This window comes from Rutilus rutilus (genome assembly GCF_951802725.1).
Source record: "Rutilus rutilus genome assembly, chromosome: 22".
In the NCBI taxonomy this organism is placed as follows: Eukaryota; Metazoa; Chordata; class Actinopteri; order Cypriniformes; family Leuciscidae; genus Rutilus; species Rutilus rutilus.
Genome location: NC_140227.1, coordinates 31,753,186 through 31,775,193, shown reverse-complemented (window position 1 = coordinate 31,775,193; position 22,008 = coordinate 31,753,186). Strand labels below are relative to the sequence as shown.

General features: G+C 38.3%; 2 protein-coding genes across 4 annotated transcripts in view; one reads left to right on the top strand and one right to left on the bottom strand.

Moving 5' to 3' along the window:
• Positions 1 to 306: 306 nt before the first annotated feature.
• rfc4 (replication factor C (activator 1) 4) lies at positions 307 to 12,414 on the bottom strand. The gene is made up of 10 exons (XM_084395153.1): positions 11,545 to 12,414; positions 11,306 to 11,384; positions 9,362 to 9,441; positions 9,162 to 9,281; positions 6,155 to 6,298; positions 5,955 to 6,075; positions 3,055 to 3,180; positions 2,904 to 2,984; positions 910 to 1,023; positions 307 to 526 (listed from the first exon to the last, which is right to left on the bottom strand). Exons 1-10 carry the CDS (start codon positions 11,661 to 11,663, stop codon positions 431 to 433), a joined length of 1,080 nt encoding a protein of 359 aa, XP_084251279.1. The 5' UTR covers positions 11,664 to 12,414; the 3' UTR covers positions 307 to 430.
• A 270-nt stretch (positions 12,415 to 12,684) lies between these two features.
• Positions 12,685 to 22,008, top strand: part of sos1 (son of sevenless homolog 1) — a 64,620-nt gene continuing 55,296 nt past the window's right edge. For 2 of the 3 annotated variants that reach the window (XM_084395107.1, XM_084395106.1), the window contains exons 1-2: positions 12,703 to 13,366; positions 20,652 to 20,777. In XM_084395107.1, the coding sequence (XP_084251233.1) occupies positions 13,280 to 13,366; positions 20,652 to 20,777 (213 nt within the window). In that variant the 5' untranslated portion in view covers positions 12,703 to 13,279. Of the gene's footprint in view, positions 13,367 to 20,651; positions 20,778 to 22,008 lie in introns of all 3 variants that reach the window. The other variant, XM_084395105.1, reaches the window with a different exon arrangement.

Genomic DNA, 22,008 nt, shown 5'->3' with positions numbered 1-22,008 from the left:
ATTGGTCGGCTGGAGAAGTGTGTTGTGATTGGTCGAGCGCTTCGAGTGTGTTTGGGAAATGTCCCGCCCCTTACCATAACCGGCAGTTTAACACACTACTAACTAACTCAACCAGGCCCCGCCCCTTTATTCTGCGTATGAATTATTATAATGAGGAATATTGTGACGTGTTCGTTCCCGGAAGAAACTCAAGATACAATGGAGGCGTTTCAGGGAGTTGATAACTATGGCAGCACATCCTAAATATTTGAATAAAAATATAAAATGTTTTAAAAAAACACCCCACAACATATATATATATATATATATATATATAGGAAAGAAATGTTTTAATTACATATTTCAAATGTACAAAAAGTTGTAAACAGCAATCTAGGCAGCCATGTGTGATTGGTCAGCTGAAGTGTAACGGAGCTGCTGATTGGTCGGCTCAGGTGTTCTGTGCCGCCTGTTGCATGATGACCGAGCCGAGACTCAATAACTGCAGATACTCGTCAGCGCCGTCGGCCAGACACTTATCCACCTCCTGAAAGACAGATCAGAACATGTGATTTCAACAAAACAAACATTTCAATGGAAGCTTGTTTCCGCCACAATAAAGGTAATTGTGACTTTTTAATCTCACAATTCTGACATTTTTTCTCCCAATTGCGTGTTTTAAAGTCAGAATTGTGAGAAATAAACTTTGATATAAAGTTTATATCTCGCAATTCTGACTTTATAACACACAATTGTGAGAAATAAAGTCAGAATTGCGAGATGTAAACTTACAATTGTGAGATAAAAAGTCGCAATTATCTTTTAAAATGTTTTATTCTGTGGCGGAAACAAGCTTCCATACATTTCCACTGAACAGGACAAGAAAACGTTCAACTCTCTCATTTCAGCGTGGAGTCTCTGTTGACTTACGGCCATCTTCTCTGCGATGACAGATTTCTGTTTGTCGTTCAGCTTCTCTTCGATGATGATGTCATGTAACTGGTTGAGAACGTTGTTTGCGGCGAATCCCTGATCGATCAGATCCTGCACAAATCAAGACTTTATGAGTTTACGGTTTAGAGACGCAGAAAACATGATGTTCTTCCTCAGTATCTTTATAAAGATATAAACATTCTTAAATCAAGATACATTTACTGGAGAAGCAAAATGGATATTAGGGATATTAAGTCGGTTATTGTAAAATTTATTAAAAACTAACAAATTTGCACAAAAAAAAAACGTTGCATTAAAGGGATACTTCAGGATTTAGCATTAAGCTTTGTATTAGTAGAAAACCTGTAGTGTTTTCTAATGACCGTGCTTCCCTCCCTCATGTCCCAGAGATTTATGTATTTTTTGTCTGGAAAAAAATCCTCCGATGACGCAAAAATCGTCATTTCGCATCATCTGAAGATTTTTTGGCCAGAGGCGAGAGACTCCAGCCAGTAGGGGGAGCTGTCCCGCATGTGTTCAACCTGCCCATAGAGGGATCTCACTCACAGAATGTACACAGAGTGTCAGCCATCTTTCTTTGGAAGCTAAGCTAGCAGGCTCTTGTTCTGTGGAGAAAGCTGAGTAGTAGGGGTTACCACCCTCTTTTTCTCGGACATGTCCGGCCGTCGAGATCATCCAAAATGTCCGGGATTCGGCTTTTGCTTTCCGCAGTCGCCATTCATTGTTTACATGCACACCTTTTGTTTCAATCTAACTGAATTCATTCCGATTGGTGAATCTGAATGTAGTGTTTACATGAACGCTAAACAAGTGATCGGTTGATGTGCGTTTTAGCATTGCTAAGAAGATTCCCGCTCCTCCGTGAGAGATACGAGACCGCTGCGTCTCACAGGTGTGGCTCATCAGTAATCCCGCCACCGGCCGCGCCCCGTTCTCCCGCGACCCTCAGCCTCGTCCTGCTCGCCACAGTCAACATGATGAATGGCGACTGTAGAACGCAAAAGCCGTTTTGGGCGATCTCGAAATCCCGGGCAGACTCGTCAGTCGTCACGGAGACTCACGATATAACGGCGTCTTTTCAGTTTCGAGTCAACCAGTAGCTGCCCTCTGTAACCGGTAGGCGTGGCTTGGGAGTGGCCTCGTAGGGCAGCGAAGCAAGTGCATTCTGGGAGTTGTTGTCTTTCATCCACATGAGCCAAAAATACATTTTCTGGCTTTTCTCAGTCTGGAAGGCTCCAAATTCAAAAATAATTTCACATTTCTACTACATAAATGACCCAATTTAAATACACATTCATCTTTCCAGAGGTGAAGTATCCCTTTAAGTAAACGTGTCTTGATTTAAGGATTTTTAAGCAAGAAGAATATTTTGTAACATAATACATCTGAGTTGAGAGTTTGATGAGCACAATAATGAGCTCTTAAACGCAGGGTTCGCACAGATGCTGTAAACTTTTCAAGCACTACTTTTTTGGTTTTCAAGGACTTCAATCAGAGATCTCATTTATCAAACAATATTTGTGTCTTTTAAATAATAAAAAAAGGTAAATAAACAAAAATAAACCAATAAACAAAATGGTACAGATAAAGTGCAGCAGATGCAGTGACTGTGGTAACTTTAACCGTTGAAGGGATACTATGACAAAGATATCGCTTTCCTTGTTAAAACTGATTTTTTTCTCCCATTAATATATGATTGAGCTGAAGAATGAAAGCTGTATCATATACTTTATATTTATATGAGCAATATCACACTCATAGCCATTCAAAATGCCTCTATATCAATATCTATATCTATATCAGACAGACGGCAGCTTTAATTTAGTGTGAAAAGATTGTTTACTCTATAAAATGAAACAGTAATTTCACATATATTGTTTTCAAGGGTTTTCCAGGACTTCAAATTCAAGAACTTCCCGCATTTAAGCACTTGCACGAACCCTGTCAACAGTGTGTGTTTTCAGTCTCACCTTCACAGCGACCTCCAGCTTCTCAAAGGCGCCCTTGTAACAGATCTGGAGGAGCGTTTCAATCACTTTGGGTGGAACCACCTTGAAAAGAAAGTAGAGTTTAGGGCCGGTTTATTAAGAGTCTCGGTCTCCGTCCGGCACGCTCACTCACCCCGGCGATCTCGACGATGATTTGTTCAGTGATTTCCCGCTCGGCGTTGAGTCTCGCGGCGCTCTGGAGATACGTGATGGCTTTCCTGAGATCTCCATCTGACACCTTCACCAGAGCATCGATTCCCTTCCACACACACACACACACACACACACACACACACACACACACACACATTAAAATATTTACTCCATTAAAGAGAGCTTGTGCTTTAAAGGGTTAATTCACCCAAAATGTTTAATTATCCCATGATTTACTCGTCCTCAAGCCATCCTAGTTGTACACGACTTCTTTCAGCCAAACACAATCGGAGTTCTGTTAGATAATATCCTGGCTCTTCCCAGCTTTAGTTGGGAGTGAATGGAGCCTGAGATTTTGAAGCCCAAAAAAGCGCATCCGTCCATCTTAACAGTAATCCATACGACTCCAGGGGTTAATAAAGGCCTTCTGAAGCCAAGGAAAATATCCATATTTATAACTTTATCAACTATAATCACTGGCTTCCGGTAACAGAGTCTAGTTGCGGCAGAACAGTGACGCATGACCTCTGACCCGACGCATGAGTAGTGTAAGCTTAACTGAGAGACGCCTCTCGCGGTCTAAACAACAAACTCAAGCTCCTCCCACATTTCTCTTTTAGAAATTCTCCTTTATGGCCATATTTACACCTGGTATTAAGATGTTCTTTGGTCGACAGGACACTAAATATAAATGGGGACTAAAACATTTTGAGTTTGTCCACTTTCAACCACTTCCAGAGGAAGTCAAAGATGCTCTCGACCGGATTGCTTTCGTGTAAACGCTCATGTGGTCGAAAGCGTTCGAAAAGCCAGAAATGACGCCAACTGAGCTACACATTACGGAAGCGTGCTAGCCAGACGGGGTTTAAACACTGTCGGCTGAAGACCCAAGTTTGGTTTGAAGATGAAAAACGTACCAAGCACAATGTTCTCTCACTATTCCTGATTGCTAACACACACTCACTGCGTTCGGCTGGTCTTGCGGCTGCTGCTCTACATATGTTTTTGTCATCTCCTGTAGCATTCTTATGTAAATCCCCCTTACGTTCCCCCAAATAGACCCTCCCCTTGAAGAAATCAGGACAGAAGTGTTTGAAAGTGGACAAAAGAGACGGATTGAAACACCAGGTGTAAACGGGAATGTATACTTTGGATTTCTTGCAAAATAAAGCAAAAACAGACAAGGTTCTAACATTAAAGTCCCCCGTAGACAATAATTGCATCCCTTAGGGCGTTTCCACACCTGAGAGTGCGCACCAAAGTTCATGTTTTGATACATTGTATACATTCGGGTAGTTTTGGTTTGGTTTCACATTGCAATTATGCGAGCGCACTAAAGAACATGACGTACTTGCGTCCTGTCGTCATCATCTATGTGGGCTGCATCTTGACATTGATTGGTTTGTAAACGGACGTGCGTCTGACGTCAGCGTGTTGTCAATTAAGCGAATAACTTTTACAAGAATGAATGAACAGACGCATATCGTTGCCACTATACTTTTATTATTACGGCATTACTCCCTGCAGCTCCAGCTATACTCGAGGCTAATGAACGTCCTCGTTGTGTGAACATGTTATCGTCACCGGCAGGACGCAGGACAAGTGTGTGTGTGTGTGTGTGAATCAGCTGGAAGACACGTTGTGGGCAGGACTGACAGATCTGCACATAAATATTCTTCTTCAGTGGTTTAGGCTACGCGGGAACCACCGGAACTTCTTGTAAATGGTCTGAAAGTCCGAACCAAACAGAAAATGCGTTCACACTAGAAACGAACCAAACCTTTGTTCAGTTTGATCCGGACCGAGACTAAGGGCGTTTTCACACCTGAAAGTCCGCACCAAGGTCCGAACCAAAGGTCATGTTTTGATACATTTGGTTAGTTTTGGTTTGGTTTCACATTGCAATTACATTACGTACTTGCGTCCTGTCGTCATCATCTATATGGGCTGCATCTTGACATTGATTGGTTTGTAAACGGACGTGCGTCTGACGTCAGTGTGTTGTCAATTCGGCGGGTAACTTTGACAAGAATGAATGAACAGACGCATATCGTTGCCACTATACTGTTATTATTACGGCACTCCCTGCAGCACCGACTATACTCGAGGCGAGTTCAAATTCGCCAAACGAACATCCTCGGTTTGCGAACATTTTATCGTCGCCGGCAGGACGCAGGAAAAATGTGTGTGTGTGTGTGTGTGTGTGTGTGTGTGTGTGTGTGTGTGTACGCGCGCGCGCGTTTGAATCAGCTGGAAGAAATGCGGTGGGCAGGACTGACAGATCTGCACATAAATATTCTTCTTCAGTTGTTTAGGCTACGCGGGAACCACCGGAACTTCCTGTAAATAGTCTGAAAGTCCGAACCATACAGAAAATGCTTTCACACTAGAGACGAACCAAACCTTTGCTCAGTTTGATCCGGACCGAGACCACCTCTTTTCGTCGGACCAAATTTCGTCTGTTTGGTCCGGACCGTGGTCCGGGGGAGCTTTCACACCTGTAATTTTGATTCGGACCAAACTGAAAAGTCTGAAAATCCGGACCAAACAAGGTAGGTGTGAAAGGGCCCTTAAACTCACCAAAATGACATATTTAAATGTTTTTTTTTCCCTTTAAAAAAAAAATCGTAACGTCTTAAAATATCTTGAATGTAACTCGACACCCTTGCCTCATTTAGTATGCGCGGTTCTATGAATATGCAAATGAGCCCCGCCTCCACTCACTCAGCTCAGAGATCCACTGGTTGACGATCACATGTTAAGTGCATGAACGCAATGGCCAATCAGATGTGCTAGTCAGTAAGACGCAACATTTCACTGGTATTAGCAGCGACTACAGAAAGCCCTGTTTCATGGGTAATGATTAACTGCTTGATTTACATCTTTGCTGTACTTGAGGTTCTCCTTCCCGCAGATCTCCAGCAGTCGCTCCTGCTGAATGTCATCGGCCAGCGGTTTGAAGCGGAACTTGGAGCATCTGGAGGTCAACGGCTCGATGATCCTGCAGAAACAAGCGGGAGTTAGCGAGTTAGCAGAAGAAGCTCGCGGCGGGTTTGAGCGTTCGCGTCGTTCACACTGACCGGCTGACGTAGTTGCAGATGAGACAGAACCGCGTGGTTCGAGACTCCTTCTCCATCGTGCGTCTGAGCGCCGCCTGAGCCGCGCTGGTCATGGAATCCGCCTCGTCCAGGATTATGATCTTGAACGGCGGACAAGGTTTCCCGCTGGGATTCAGAGAGGAAAAGCTTGCGTTCAGAAACACTCGATCGGCGGTGTTGGGGATCGTTTGAATTTTATTTCGATTCTGCTTATTGATTTCCTAATTTTGATTCCAATTATGAAAACAACAACAACAACAACAACATTTAATTGAATATCATGAACAGAAATCAACAGGATAAAGAACTCTTACTCAAGGAACGTTAGCATGCGGTTTAAAACCACCATAGAAAAACAACTAGCCGAACTTATATAAATGTAGAGCATTATTGAAGACAATAAACACTCAGTAATTAAAACATTTAAATAAGTAATCACAACAAACAGATACAGCTGAACATTGATATGATTGAAATAAACAGTGTTTTAAGATTTTCAGGTGTTCAGGTACAGAAACTGTAATCAAATGTACAATAACACTGCACTTCATAAATAATATATACATTAACCCCTTAACTGTCACCCCCCTTTTTGAGAATGGACATTAAAATGCACTTTTCAAGCTTAAATGGTTGTAATTCAAGAATGCTTTGGAGTATAGACCTAAGTTTGGTCTTGTTTTAAAGCGAAAAAAATAGCACTTCAAAAGATTTAAGTATGAAAAAGTTATGGAAGTTTAAATTTACATTAAATCAAATATAATTTATTTAATATTTTTTCTTTTATATAAAATATATATTTTACAAAATATTTTTACTATAAAATCAAAGCCATATATCTAACGAAGTCGTGTTCTAAATTTGAAGTTGATATCACAAAAATTGAAGTTCCCATGAGATTTTGTTTAGGCGTAATACCAGAAATAGCCACCGGGTGACATTGAATTCCATTGAATTTAATTGTATGCATTCTGCCATAACAAATTAATACATTTCTGTCCAAATAACACTTCTGTCACAAAATATGGAACCTTGAGACTCAGACCTTTCTGACAATATGTGTTCTGTCAAGATTAGAAAAGATTTTGATCATAAATTATGAAACATAATGATGCCCAAAAGGGGAGGAGCCTGATAAAATAATTTAGAGTACCGTTTCTATGGTAACGCAATGTCCAATTTCAAAACGGTTTTCACAGGATGAATTCTGAGATCATAAGCTTTCAAATGATACCTAATTTATGATAACTACTAAAATATGTAATGTAATAAAAAAAGCGATAAAAAGATATATTTGAGAGGATAATATATATATATATATATATATACACACAATAATTTTTAGAGGATAATATTTTATAATTTTTTATTGACAAATACTAGATTATATGTTATATTATGAACTTTTAGCATGAAAACCAACGTTTCACAGGGTGTCTACAGATATGAACAAGTTAAATTTAAGACTTTTTAAGACCTTTTTAATGCCACTTTGAATGAAATTTAAGACCAAACCTGTGATGGAAATACACATTATATTACATGCGTATATATTAGGGGTGTAACGGTTCACAAAATTCACGGTTCAGTTCGATACGATACACTTGTGTCATGGTTCGGTTCGGTACGTTTTTGATACAGCATAAAGAAATAAATGCCAGAGAAATTTCCTTGATTTAAATTTATTATTTTTTATATTAAAACTAACATCATAAAGTATGATTTTTTTTTACTTTGAGCAATTCTAGAGCTATAATTGACTCTTCTTAGGAGCATATAAAACAAAACAACTCCTTGGAAAAAATGAAATGTCATATTGTAGTAGTTATAAACAAAGGTTTATTTTAGTTCTGATTAACATTTGAGGGCAGCAATTGTATTCATAATGTCAAAATAAAATCGACATGTTACTTGAAGGCATTATAGCCTACTATTCCTGCCAAACTTCTATGGTTGCAGTTAGTGTTACTATAGTAAATCCATGGTGAATGTTGCTGATCTGTGGACACTGATAGTTCATTCATGGCACAGTGTTTCTTCCAGGTTTCCACGTCAGCGCTGTTTGATCCGTTAATAACGGAGAAATATGAATGCGTCTCACGAGATCTCGCAGCGATGTTATTACTTCTGTCAGTTCTGTGGCGAATTAAAATGCTTTCTTTACTGCATCTCTTATTAGCGCTGTGTAGTAACAGTGTCGCATGATCACGATCGGCTCGCGCTGCACTGGTCCAAACTAATAAACGGTCCTTCAACCACACAATAACGAGCAGTTTCGTTCCGGTTGCATTTTACGTTTGCCATTTGATGTTGGGCAATGTTGTGGTCGCGCCGGCGTCTCTTACATTATGAGCGCGCTTGCCACGCGCAACGCGCCTACATTTGAAATAACGAAACGGCGTTACCAGAAAAAGCCTACATTATCATTATCAATAACTGTTTATGTAATAAAATCTGAATCATTCTCGCGATTCGATGCTTGGTTATTTGACGGACATTAGGTCCGTCAGACTGGAGAAATTTTAGCGGTAACGTGACCAGAAATATTTAAGACCTATCGAATCTGAATTTAAGACATTTTAATACTTTTTAAGGCCTTTTATTAGGAAAACTTAATTTAAGACATTTTAAGACTTTTTAAGGACCCGCGGCCACCCTGTTTCAATTATTAATAATATAGTTACAAATGTTATTCAGTCAAGAACAATTGAATTTTCTCTGTCTTTGGTTGTTTGATTAGTGTTATTATAGAGCAGGAATATTAGTGTTATTATAGAGCAGGAATATTATGCTGCTGTCACTTTAAGAGCTGCACGGATCCAATATACTGATACACGTGTGCAACACTGAAAACGTCTCGCGCTTAAAGTCATATTGAAATGCTCACAAAGGAATCGATAAGAGGAATCGAAATTCATTTTATAACAAGTATTCGATCCCCAACCCTAATCGGTGGGAAGTCGTTGTGTTTATTCGCGGCGTAACTCACTCGGTTCGCGAGCCGGCCACCGCCAGCTGGGCGAAGTTCTTCACCTTCTCGCGCACCACCTGAATCCCTCGTTCATCAGACGCGTTGAGCTCCAGCACTCTCTGTCGGTACAGCTCCGGCCTAAAGCACAACAAGAGGATATTAGCACACGCGCGTCTGAATCTCAACACGCATCAGCATTGTCATTCTGCAGATCTTACCCATAAAGCTCTCTGGCCGCCGCGAGGATGGTGGACGTCTTTCCTGTTCCAGGCGGCCCATAGAACAGCAGGTTGGGCAGCTGTGAGGACAGAGCACATCATCATTACGCCATTACAGTCTTCAGTCAGATTCTTATTTTGTTGCGTTTTAATTTAATTTCTTTGTTTTTATAAAGTTTTATTTCAGGTTTAGTAATTTTGTTAGCTTTCCTGTAGCTCAAACGGTAGAGCGATGGCGCTTGCAACGCCAAGGTCATGCGTTCGATTCCCAGGGAAAGCAAGAACTGATAAGAATGTAAATTGAAATGTACCTTGAAATGCAATTTGAAGTACTTCTAAATAAAAATTGGAAATGTTCCCTTGGCAAAACACCAAATCATGCTAACAACATGCTAAAACATGGTAGCAACATGCCAATTCATGCTAGCCAGGTAGTAAATTACACTAACATGCCCGCAACATGTTCAATCATAGAAGCAACATACCAAATCATGTTAGCAAACATGTTAATTCATGCTAGCAACATACCAATTCATGTTAACACTGTGTTAAATTATGTTAGCAACGTGTCACAAAATGACAGAAACATGCCAACAACATGCTAAATCATGGTAGCAGCAACATACCAATTCATACTAACAATGTGTTAAACCATGCTAACAACATTTTAAAACATGCTAGCAACGTGTTAAATCATGCTAGGACTGTGCTTAATCATGCTAGCAACATGTTCAATTTTGATAACGTTAAAACATTAAATCATGGTAGTAACATGTCAAATCATGCTAACACAACATATTAAAAAATGCTAACAAAATGTTAAAACATGCTAGCTCTCTGTGATAAATTATGTTAAAAACATGCTAGCACTGTGCTAAATGATGCTAGCAACATGCTAACAGCATGCTAAAACACGTTAATGTGTTAAATCATGCTAACAACATGCTAATCAAGCTACCACTGTTTTAATGCTAACAACATGTTAAACCACGCTAGCAATGTTTTTAAGTTATTTCAAACTATCAGATAAGGCTTTGTCAAGCCAACATCAAAGTTTATTCACAAACTTCACTCATCTAGTTATAATTAATGTACTTTTTTCATATATACATTTAGTTTACGGTAATAACACTGGAACAGAGAGTGGAATATGACTTTTTACTGACGTCGAGATAAAAATATAGATATTACAGTGACATTATAATGACCATAGTTCAGTTAGGCCTATAATATTTTGTAGATTTCCATGGTTACAACTACAAGTAAACTTCTTAACCATGCGTAAACAAAACAAAAAAATCTAATAAATTCCAATTAAGGCGTATTGTATGGAAGCTCGTTTCCGCCGCGGAATAAACTAATTTTATTTCCTTAGAATTGGACTTTATATCTCACAACTGTGAGAACTTTGAGAAAAGAAGTCAGAATTGCGAGATATAAAGTCGCAATTATGTGTTATAAAGTCAGAATTGTGAGATATAAAGTATCTCACAATTCTGACTTTATAACACGCAATTCTGACTTTATATTGCAATTCTGAGAAATAAAGTCATAAAGTTTTATTTTGTGGCAGAAACAAGCTTGCATAGTATTGAATGTTAAAATGCCTTTCAAATATAAATGTTAAGTGGGTATCAGTACCCATTGTACTCTTACTAATTAAATAATTAAAGATTTTTTTATTTTAAAGTTCAGTTTTGAGGTATCGTATCGGTATCGGCGATACTGGCATTGAAAGTATTGGTATTCGGTATCATATCGAAAAAAAAAAAAGAAAGTGGTATCACCCATCCCTAGTGAGTTGTAATGATCACAACTCACTAGGGATGGGCGATACCACTTTTTTTTCGTTTCGATATGATACTGATACCGATGCTAATGATTACCGATGTAATGCTACATAAATAAAATTGACATGTGACATTGATGCTTCGCCTCACGCACATCAGCGCCCTCTAGAGATTTCTTCAGTACTGCAACCACCTCCTCCTGAAAGGCCACTTCATCCACACACTTCGGTCTGCTATAGAGATAAAAAACATGAACAGGTGAAATCTGAGGTCAACTATGAACACATGCATAATTCAGATTCATTTTTTAACGTTTGCTGATATGATATATCAATAACTCTCAGTCAGATCACATGAACACTGAGCGTTTATTTAGATATGATGAAGTCTCACTATTTCTCCACCCAGGGAAGTGCTCTCTGCTTCTTCTCTCCACCTGATGAAGATGAAGATGAGGAAGGTTTCTGAGCTTTAACACTCTGTGAGGAAGGTCCTTTCAAAAACGCCTGCATATCTCCACCGGTATAAACAGCACAGCAGAACACACGCGCTCCACTAGAGGAGGATAGACGCTCTCACTACAGCTGACACGACCGATGGACGAGAATAAGCAGAATAAATCTCTTAATGGTCGAATAAATGTGAATGAAACGCTTCGGGAGTTTGTTGATACCCCGCGAACCGTCAGATTCCCGCCAGACGCGCGCTGACGTCACTGGCGCGCGCCGCAGCTGCTCGTCGTCACGTGATCACATTCACGCTGAAGTTTTTATTTATTTGTATTTTTATAATATTAATTATCGTTAGTAATATTGCCACACAGCCAAGAATATGTATTTCAAATAACTCAATGGTTTCTCAAGAAAGACGTCACAGGTGGTAAACATAATATCATTATTGTGGGTAAATATCCAGGAAACCCTCATTAATTTGTTTTAAAAAATGACATAAAAAAACATGAAAAAAGCCAGAGATTAAACTAATTTAGTAATCGAAGCGACTATTGTTTTCGAAAACAAAATCAAGCATATATCCAAAACAATTGTCATTTCTAAAAATATCGTAGAGCTGTAAAACTGTGAGCACACACTTTTAGTTTTGTAATGTTTTTTTTTTTTTTTAAATTGTAATATACGTTCTATATTTGAAAAATTGCCACATTTATTGTGCTACTCCTATGTTGTATTTTCCTGGTGACGGAGTGATCTGCGTCTCTGCGCTCTGTTAGTTTTGTCTGCGGCCGCCGTGCGTCATTGCGTCATCGCACTCTAAAAAAAAACAAAAAAAAATACATTTAGTAACAAAAAATCTGTATTTTTAAAAAACAAAATCAAGCTGTATATCCAAACAATTTCTATTTCTCAAAATTTTAGAAACTTTTTGTTTTTTAATATATATTTAATATTATATATTATTATACTTGTTCAATTTGATATATCCTTATTATGTATTATTTTATACGTATTATGTTTTGCTTTCCGGGTGACGGGAGTGATCTGCGATCTGCGTCCCGGCGCTCTGTTAGTTTCGTCTGCGTCGCCGTGCGTCATTGCGTCATCACACGCTCAGTGTTTTTGCTTCGTCTCTTTCAAACCGCGGAGAGAATCTTTCTTTTCTACCTTCAGTTTTTCCTCTCGGTTTGGACTTTTGCGCTTCATCAGATGCTCGTGTGTTCGTCGCGGCGCGTGTGGAGCGACTGACGCGAAACGCGCCGAGAGCAGAGAGTTTTTGGAGGCGTTTTATTGCGCATGTTCATGAACCGCCCGAATGAACGCGGATCAATAAAACACTGAGATCTGATCAAAACACACGCATTAGCATCAAAAACAGCGAGTGTCCTGAAAACAGATGCGCTCTGTGACTGGAGTCACTGATCAGACTGATCGATACCTCATCAATATCTGATCGATAACAGAGGAGCCCTGAGGAGATGCGCGCGCACTGATACACACATCTGATCGGTATCTGATCGATAACACATGCCTGACGGACTGTCTGGAGGATGAAATGGTCACATTAAGCAGGTGTGCTCTTCCTCCTCCTCCTCCTCCTCTGGCTGGATGCTTTGAGCCGGTGTGTGAGATCAGGTGGATGTGACACACACACACACACACACACACACACAGTCATGCAGGCTGCGCCCTTCCAGTATGATTTCTACAGTGAGGAGAACGCGCCCAAATGGAGAGGACTGTTGGTGCCGTCACTCAACAAGGTGAGACAGCTGTCAGTCACACTTCACACATGCCCGATGCTCTTATCCAAAGGGACTTGCATTGCAATAAAGATCTACATTGTATCAGATCACGTGTTCCTGGGAATCGAACCCATGACCTTGTCGTTGCCAGTGCTTTGATCTTTATCATCGGCCGATACTGATAACACACTCTTATCTGAGTGCCGATATCTGAAGAGCGAGTGACCGATATAATGCGTGCAAGACACATAAGAGATGAACATGCTTTGGTAAATCTTTATTATGACTGACAACTTCGAAATTGTGACATAAGAATATGATTATGATATGAAAATTTGACATATAATAAGTCAGATTTAAAAGATGAAACGTCAATAATATAACTTAAAGAGTCGAAAAATTACATAAAAAGACGTGATTATGATGTGATAGTCAAAATTATGACATAAGTCATATTTGAAAGATGAAACGTCAATATTATGACCTAAAGAGTCGAAATAATGACATAAGAACATGATTATGATATGATAGTCAAAATTATGACATATATAAAGTCAGATTTAAAAGATGAAACGGCAATATTATAACCTAAAGAGTCGAAATTATTACATAAAAAGACATGATTATGATGCGATAGTCAAAATTATGACATAAGTCATATTTGAAAGATGAAACGTCAATATTATGACCTAAAGAGTAGCAATAATCACACAAAAAGACATGATTATGATGCGATGGTCAAAATTATGACGTACTATGTCATATTTGAAAGATGAAACGTCAATGTTGTGACCTAAAGAGAAATGATGACATATATAAGACATGATTATGATGCAATTAGTCAAAATTATGACATAGTAAGTCATATTTGAAAGATGAAACGTCAATATTACGACCTAAAGAGTCGAAATAATGACATAAGAACATGATTATGATATGATAGTCAAAATTATGACACATATAAAGTCAGATTTAAAAGATGAAACGGCAATATTATAACCTAAAGAGTCGAAATTATTACATAAAAAGACGTGATTATGATGTGATACTCAAAATTATGACACATTAAGTCATATTTGAAAGATGAAAAGTCAATATTACGACCTAAAGAGTAGCAATAATTACATGAAAAGACATGATTATGATGCGATGGTCAAAATTATGACATACCACATCATATTTATGATATTCTACTTTTCATTTCAAGTCCTAATTCTCATAGAATGTCATAATTTTATAATTTTTCTTATAATTCTGACTATATAATATGCTGTAATTTCTAAGTCATAATTTCTTTTCATCTCATGACTAAAGGTCATTATTTAAACTTTTTGTTGTAATTATGACTTGATACTGTAAAATCATAATTTTGACACTTAATCTCATAATTCTGACTTGTCATAAATGAGTTGACGGTACAAGCGAGATTGTGAGATTTGCTATAGTGCTTTACATGAGAAGACTGTATGCAGATAAAGTTAGACTTGCTTATTATTCAACTTTATAGAGATGTGTACAATGATATAGTTAACTTTAGTGATGATATAAACAATCAAGCAGCCAAGATTTGCTATATAACATATATATATCTCTTTACTTGAGTACTGTATGTGAAGAAATTTGCATATCAACTTTATATATATCACTGTGCGATAGTATAAATATTATTTGCGAGGATATAAACACTTTTTTCTTCATTGATTGTGTATATCATGAGCGATCTGAATGTGTGCAGATAAACTTGGACGTGCTTATAGTTGTAGGTTATTGGAGTTATTAATTTGATATGTGGTGATATTGAGAATTATGAGACCTGTGAGGTTTTGTTTGATTTATAACAAGTCTAATTATTATTTGGTGATGTGCGTCACGACTGAATACACAATATTTACTGAAAATGTGTTATCGGTGGATAATAAATCGAGATACTCTCAGATATGAATATGAAGAGAGTTTGATTGAGCTGCAGGTGTTCAGGAGAAACACACACGAGAGCTGAGATCTGTGATCGGCCAATCAGAATCCAGCGTCTCGGCTGTGTGCAGATCCAAAATGGCGTCCTGCTGGCTGCAGTTTCAGCGTCTGTGGAGGACGAGACGACACACACACACACACACTCACACTGTTGTGCTTGGCAGCTTTCTTGCTGCTTTCTGTGACTTTGAATCCATAGCAACAGCAAAGCTCCAGAACTGGCTGGTCTGTCCTCCGTCTGTTCACTCTCAGTCTCTCCTCTGCTCAGCGGTTCTGCTGTCTCGAACGGGCCCTGCGGAGCCTCAGAACACTTACATCCAGTGGATCACATTTAGGCCATAAAAAGTCTTCAATGTCATAAGAAAAGTCTTACATTTATAATTTGAAGAGTCATAAATTTGGGAATCGTGAAAACAGTGTTTTCTATCTATCTATCTATCTATCATCTATCTATCTATCTATCTATCTATCTATCTATCTATCTATCTATCTATCTATCTATCTATCATCTATCTATCTATCATCTATCTATCATCTATCTATCTATCTATCTATCTATCTATCTATCTATCTATCTATCTATCTATCATCTATCTATCTATCTATCTATCTATCTATCTATCTATCATCTATCTATCTATCATCTATCTATCATCTATCTATCTATCATCTATCTATCGTAGTTCTGTCTGTCTGTCTATCTATCATCTATCATCTATCTATCTATCTATCTATCTTCTGATGATGGTGTCCTGATGGCGTGAGCTGGAGTGTGTGTTTGCGTCTCGTTCCCGTCAGAGTTCAGTCGATTGTAAGGACACCTCAGCCCAGCAGAGGCTCGTTTGAGCGATCGCAGCGGATCAGAGCCAGAAGGGCTTCAGTAGCTTCCCTTTCTCTGCAGGTCTTTAATCATCGCTGCCGGACTCAGTGTCAGAGGTTTGGTTTCTTCACGACGAGCACTAGAATGATTGACTTAAACGGCACCAGTGATGATGATGATGATGTAGATTGTTATACTGGTTCCTGTGAGACTGTATGGGTGTGTGTGTGTATTTTCCCATGTCTCAGCACAGATGCTTTAAAGAGGACATATTATGCTCTTGATGTAGTTTTAGGCTCTACTAGAACTTGAATGTTGATTATTCTCCTCATATTCTCCATTGTTGCGGCTCCTCTCTTCCCAGTCTGTCAGTAACGCTCTGTTTACTTCCTGTCTCTATGAAGCCCCTCCTTCTGAAAAGCACACTGTGCTCTGATTGGTCGGCCGGAGCAGTGTGTTGTGATTGGTCGAGCGCTTCGAGCGTGTTTTGGAAATGTCCCGCCCCTTTCCATAACCGCCAGTTTAACACACTACTGACTAACTCAACCAGGCCCCGCCCCTTTATTCTGCGCATGAATTATTATAATGAGGAATATTGTGACGTGTTCGTTCCTGGAAGAAACTCAAGATACAATGGAGGCGTTTCAGGAGTTCAGAAACACTGACACTGATATAGAGAAGAACTGGAGCTTCTTCATGATCGAACAGCAACATCACACACTGAAGAGAGATGATGAACATGAGGAAAAGCACATTAGGACTGTTTTAAGTGGCTGCATGAATTGTAAATGAGAACAGGCTGACTGTGTGTGTTGCTGTTTTCACAGACTGTTCACACACACACTCACACACACACACACTGTCAGCATACTGTACTGTGCATTCCCACTAAATACCAGCACGCCATAGTGCCGCCACAGGAATGCTGGGAATGAAGCGTCAGGCATGTGATCCAGGTCTGAAGCGCATGGGAACAGAAAGCAAAAGGAAAACGTCCACGCTGAACTCTCTGTCGACGTGTGTGTGCTTTCAGGCGCGGGTCAGCCTGGCGCTTTCCTTGATCAGATTGTTTGTTGTCTTGCGTCTTCACTAGTAGATCTAGTTGTGGCTCGTGAACTAAGGCTAATAGTCAGTCTCTACAGGTGCAGATCAGCTCTGGATTGACCAATCAGAAGACAGAACCGGAGCCGTGCGCACTTTATAATGTTCTGATGTGTTCAGAGGCTTTGATTTCATGTGGATTTGTTCAAAATTTACTTCATTTACTTAAATCCCTCTCAGATTTAAAATGTAATATTTTAGTGATTTAAAAACACATTCACATGTTCACAGTTCTCTGATGTTGGCTAATGCTAGTCAACAAATAATATATTTAATCTGGTGCTTTAATTTGATATTTTATTTTAAAATAATTCACTTATTTATGACTGAATTTACTTTTCGTAGCCTAAGTGTTTTTATTTTAGATTTATTTAACATTTTAAATAACATTTAACATTTTTAATTGTATTTAATTTCTTTTTGCATTTTAACATTTGTTAAACAAATGCTTAACAAAGTAAGTTTTATTTTAATTGTTCCTGTTTTAAAATAATGTAGTTACATTTTAACATTTGTATGATTTAATTAACTTAAGTGTTTTATTTTTTAAACTCTTTTAATAAGTGGTGTTTATAAAAAACTTAAATTATTTAAGTAGTACATTTTATTTTAAGTTCTATTTTAAATGTATGTATATTAGAATTAGAATTTAATTTTTTTTTTTATAAATTTATTTACTTATTTTAATTTTACATATTTGATTGAATTTACTTTTTAAAAGTATTTTGTTTTGTATTTTAAAAATAATTTAATTTTAATGTGTTTTATTTTTAACTCTTTTAATAAGTGGTACTTTAAAAAAATATATATTTTACTTTTTTAATGATTTAATTAGAAAGTTTTATTTTTAGTTCTCTTTTAAATGCATGTATATCTGAATTTAATTATTTGTAAGATTTATTTTAAAATTATTTAATTATTTTAATTTAACATATTTGATTGAATTAACTTTTAATAAGTGTTTTATTTTGATTTGTTTTATTTTAAAAAATACTTAATTTAATTAAATTTTTTTCTTATTTTAAAATGATGCATTTATATACATTTGTATAATTTAATTATAAGTAAGGTTTATTTAGATTATTTATTTTTTTTTACTTATTTTAATTTTAAATATTTGATCAAACAACTTTTAATGATTGTTTTATTTTACAATGATTTATTTTAATTTAATATTTTTATGATGCACTTAATTGTTAGTTTTTGCTCAGTTGGATCTTGATGAATCAGAGTTGGTTGTTCTTGCCCCAGTAACCCGGCCGTGTGTGTACTCGAGCGTCTGACGTCGTCACTGCAGCGCCTGGATTCTGTACTGTGGTACAGCAGGGTAAAGTGTGTGTGTGTGTGTGTGTGTGTGAGTGAGAACGCAGGCCTGTACTAGCTGTGGTTTCTCAGAGTAAAATTCCTCTCATAACTGTGGAGAAGTCGAGCGTTTTGTGTCGCTGCTGAACATGCGATGGCATCATGAGTGCTGCTGATTCTGCATTTCTATGATCTACTGTATGACAGATGCTTGAAGAGGCTTGTTATGGTTTTTGATTGACAGCTGTCCATCACTACTGTGGTTTAGTTAGCTTTGGTAGTTTGTGTTGAGGATTTCCCTGAATGTCACACAGAAACCCATTTACACACTGAGACTTGACATGAGGAACTGAGTGTGAGTGTGTGTGTGTGTGTGTGTGTGTGTGTGTGTGTGTGTGTGTGTGTGTGTGTGTGTCGTGAACGATGTCTCAACAGGAAGATGTCCTCAGGCAAGCTTCTCTAGAATACCCACAATCCCTCACATGCTGTATGTCTCTGGCTGTATTAGGCTGCGCATATAAAAATATCTCATTGGTGGGAGCTGATGGATCTCTCGCACACACACATTTTGGTGGGAGGGAGAATAAAGACACTTGTTATTTTAGTATCAGACTATTATAGTTTTTTTATGAATATTTTTTTTGGTGTCATTTTTGTATTAGTTTTTGTTTGTTTTGTTGGATTTAAAGGGTTAGTTCACCCAAAAATGAAAATTCTGTCAGTAATTACTCACCCTCATGTTGTTCCAACCGCGTAAGACCTTCGTTCATCTTCGGAACACAAATTAAGATATTTTTGATGAAATCTGAGCCATGTTTCACTCCTCCATAGGCTTCCAGTGTGACCGAAACTTGCTGGCCCAGAAAAGTTATTAAAGAGATCGTTAATATAGTCCAAGTGACTCCAGTGGCTCAATCTTAAGTATATCAAGCGACGAGAATACTTTTTGTGCGCAAAAACAAACAAAAATAACGACTTTATTCCACTATTCATTTCCTTCTCTCTGGACGTCTAGTTGGTTCGCGTAGTGTTTTTGCGCAGCGCGTCTGTGTTACACGTCACCACGTAGGCTCACTATTGGCCGACGCCGGTCATGTGTGTGATGCGTGGTGACGTGCAACACAGACACGCAGCGCAAAAACACTACGAGGCCCAGAGAGATGGAAATGAAAAGTGGAATAAAGTCGTTATTTTTGTTTGTTTTTGCGCACAAAAAGTATTCTCGTCGCATGATAAACTTAATGTAGTGCCACTGTAGTTACTTGGACTATTTTAACGATGTTTTAATAACTATTCTGGGCCGGTGAGTTTCGGTCACACTGGAAGCCTATGGAGGAGTCAAAATTCTGTCAGATTTCATCAAAAATATCTTAATTTGTGTTCCGAAGATGAACGAAAGACTTACATGGTTGGAACAACATGAGGGTGAGTAATTACTGACAGAATTTTCATTTTTGGGTGAACTAACCCTTTAATATTGTCAGTATAGAATTTTTTCCCGTTAGTTTTAGTTACTTAGTTCTTTTAGTACTTCATGTTAAACTAAATGGCTGAAATAAAATAAGTTTAAGTTTTTTTAATATATTATTTTATTTCAGTTAATGATTATTTTATTTCAACAAGTAGATGTTGCTCAGATTATTAAAGTCCCCCTGTAGTAAATCATTTTATCCCTTAAAACTCATCTTTGATCATAAAAATTACATATTTAAATGTCTTTTCCTTGAAATAAATGTCTTCATGCCTTAAAATATCTTGAATGTAACTCGACACCCTTGCCTCATTTAGTATGCGCGGCTCTATGAATATGCAAATAAGCCCCGCCTCCACTCACTCGCTCAGCTCAGAGATCCACTGGTTGACGATCACACGTTGATCTGATTGGTTACAAGGTAGTTTGTGACGTCAGAAACACCAGCGATTTCAAAGCGTGTGTTTGAGACTGTCTTTGGTTCACTGCAGTTTTAAGGAGGAAATACTCAGCAATGGTGTCGACTTTTGAACTTACACATGCTTTGTCTTAAAGCAGATTAAAAACACCACATACACACATAAACAACATTAAACGCTGGGTTTTGACCACATGTTGATGTTTGTGTGTTTCAGGTGCTGAATCAGGTGCACCCGAAGCTGTCGTCCCAGCAGGAGGCGCTTCAGTACATCGAGGGCCTGATTCTGGTGCTGCTCAACACACTCTGTCAGGCACAACCGCGCACCGTTCAGGACGTCGAGGTGAACGCCGTCGCCATGACAACCGCCGCCAAAACGTTAAAGGGATAGTTCACCCAAAAATGAAAATTAGCCCATGATTTACTCTCCCTCAAGTCATCCTAGGTGTACATGACATTCTTCTTTCAGACGGATAGAATCTGAGTTATATTAGAGGGATACTCATTTTACACCTCCCCCAGAGTTAAACAGTTGAGTTTTACCGTTTTCGAATCCATTCAGCCAATCTCCGGGTCTGGCGGTACCACTTTTAGCATAGCTTAGCATAGATCATTGAATCAGACAAGACCATTAGCATCTGTCTCAAAAAAATGACCAAAGAGTTTCGATATTACGCCTGAAAATAGGTCTATTAGATTAGACAAACTTAGTCCCGGTCACGTTGGAAGTTACCAAGCTGGGGACTATTTTCAGGCGCTGCGTCATATCATTACGCCTGCTGGACTCATGGTACGGCAGCAAAGTTTCTTGATTATTACGCAGGAATGAGAGTATAGTTCCTAGCCATATCAGCCTAGAAAATCGCAACTTTACATTTTCCGTCGGTCTTAGTACACGATGTAACTACAGAAGAGTCAAGTTTTAAATAGGAAAAATATCGAAACTCTTTGGTCATTTTTTTCAGAGAGATGCTAATGGTCCTGTCCGATTCAATGATCTATGCTAAGCTATGCTAAAAGTGGTACCGCCAGACCCGGACTTCGGCTGAATGGATTCGAAAACGGTAAAACTCAACTGTTTAACTCTGGGGGAGCTGTAAAATGAGCCTATTTCCAAAAAAAGTGGAGTATCCCTGTAAAAAATGTCCTGGCTCTTCCAAGCTTTATAATGGCAGTGAATGGCCGTTTCTGTTTTTAAGTCCATAAATGTGCATCAAGTATCCATGATAAAAGTGCATCTATCCGTCATAAATAGATAGATACACTTTTATGATGGACAGATGCACTTTTATGATGGATAGATGCACTTTTATGATGGATAGATGCACTTTTATGATGGATAGATGCAATTTTATCATGGATAGATGCACTTTTATCATGGATAGATGCACTTTTATCATGGATAGATGCACCTTTATGGACTTTTACGTTTATGGTTAACGAAAATAACTGGCTTCCGGCAACGGTCGACACGCGTTCACGGGAGATGGATGCCGGCGTATGACGTAGGACGTAGCGTTTGATTTAGCTATACTTCGTTCTACGTCTCGACGCTTACTACGCTACGTCCTACG

What these genes read in the sequence shown, in the direction of transcription:
- rfc4 (XM_084395153.1), bottom strand. Translation starts at nt 11,663, where the DNA reads ATGCAGGCGTTTTTGAAAGGACCTTCCTCACAGAGTGTTAAAGCTCAG. An exon ending in GTGGCCGGCTCGCGAACCGA is followed by an intron (nt 6,299 to 9,161) that starts GTGAGTTACGCC and finishes TCTGAATCCCAG; the next exon opens with CGGGAAACCTTGTCCGCCGT. An exon ending in TCATCGTCGAGATCGCCGGG is followed by an intron (nt 2,985 to 3,054) that starts GTGAGTGAGCGT and finishes TTTCTTTTCAAG; the next exon opens with GTGGTTCCACCCAAAGTGAT.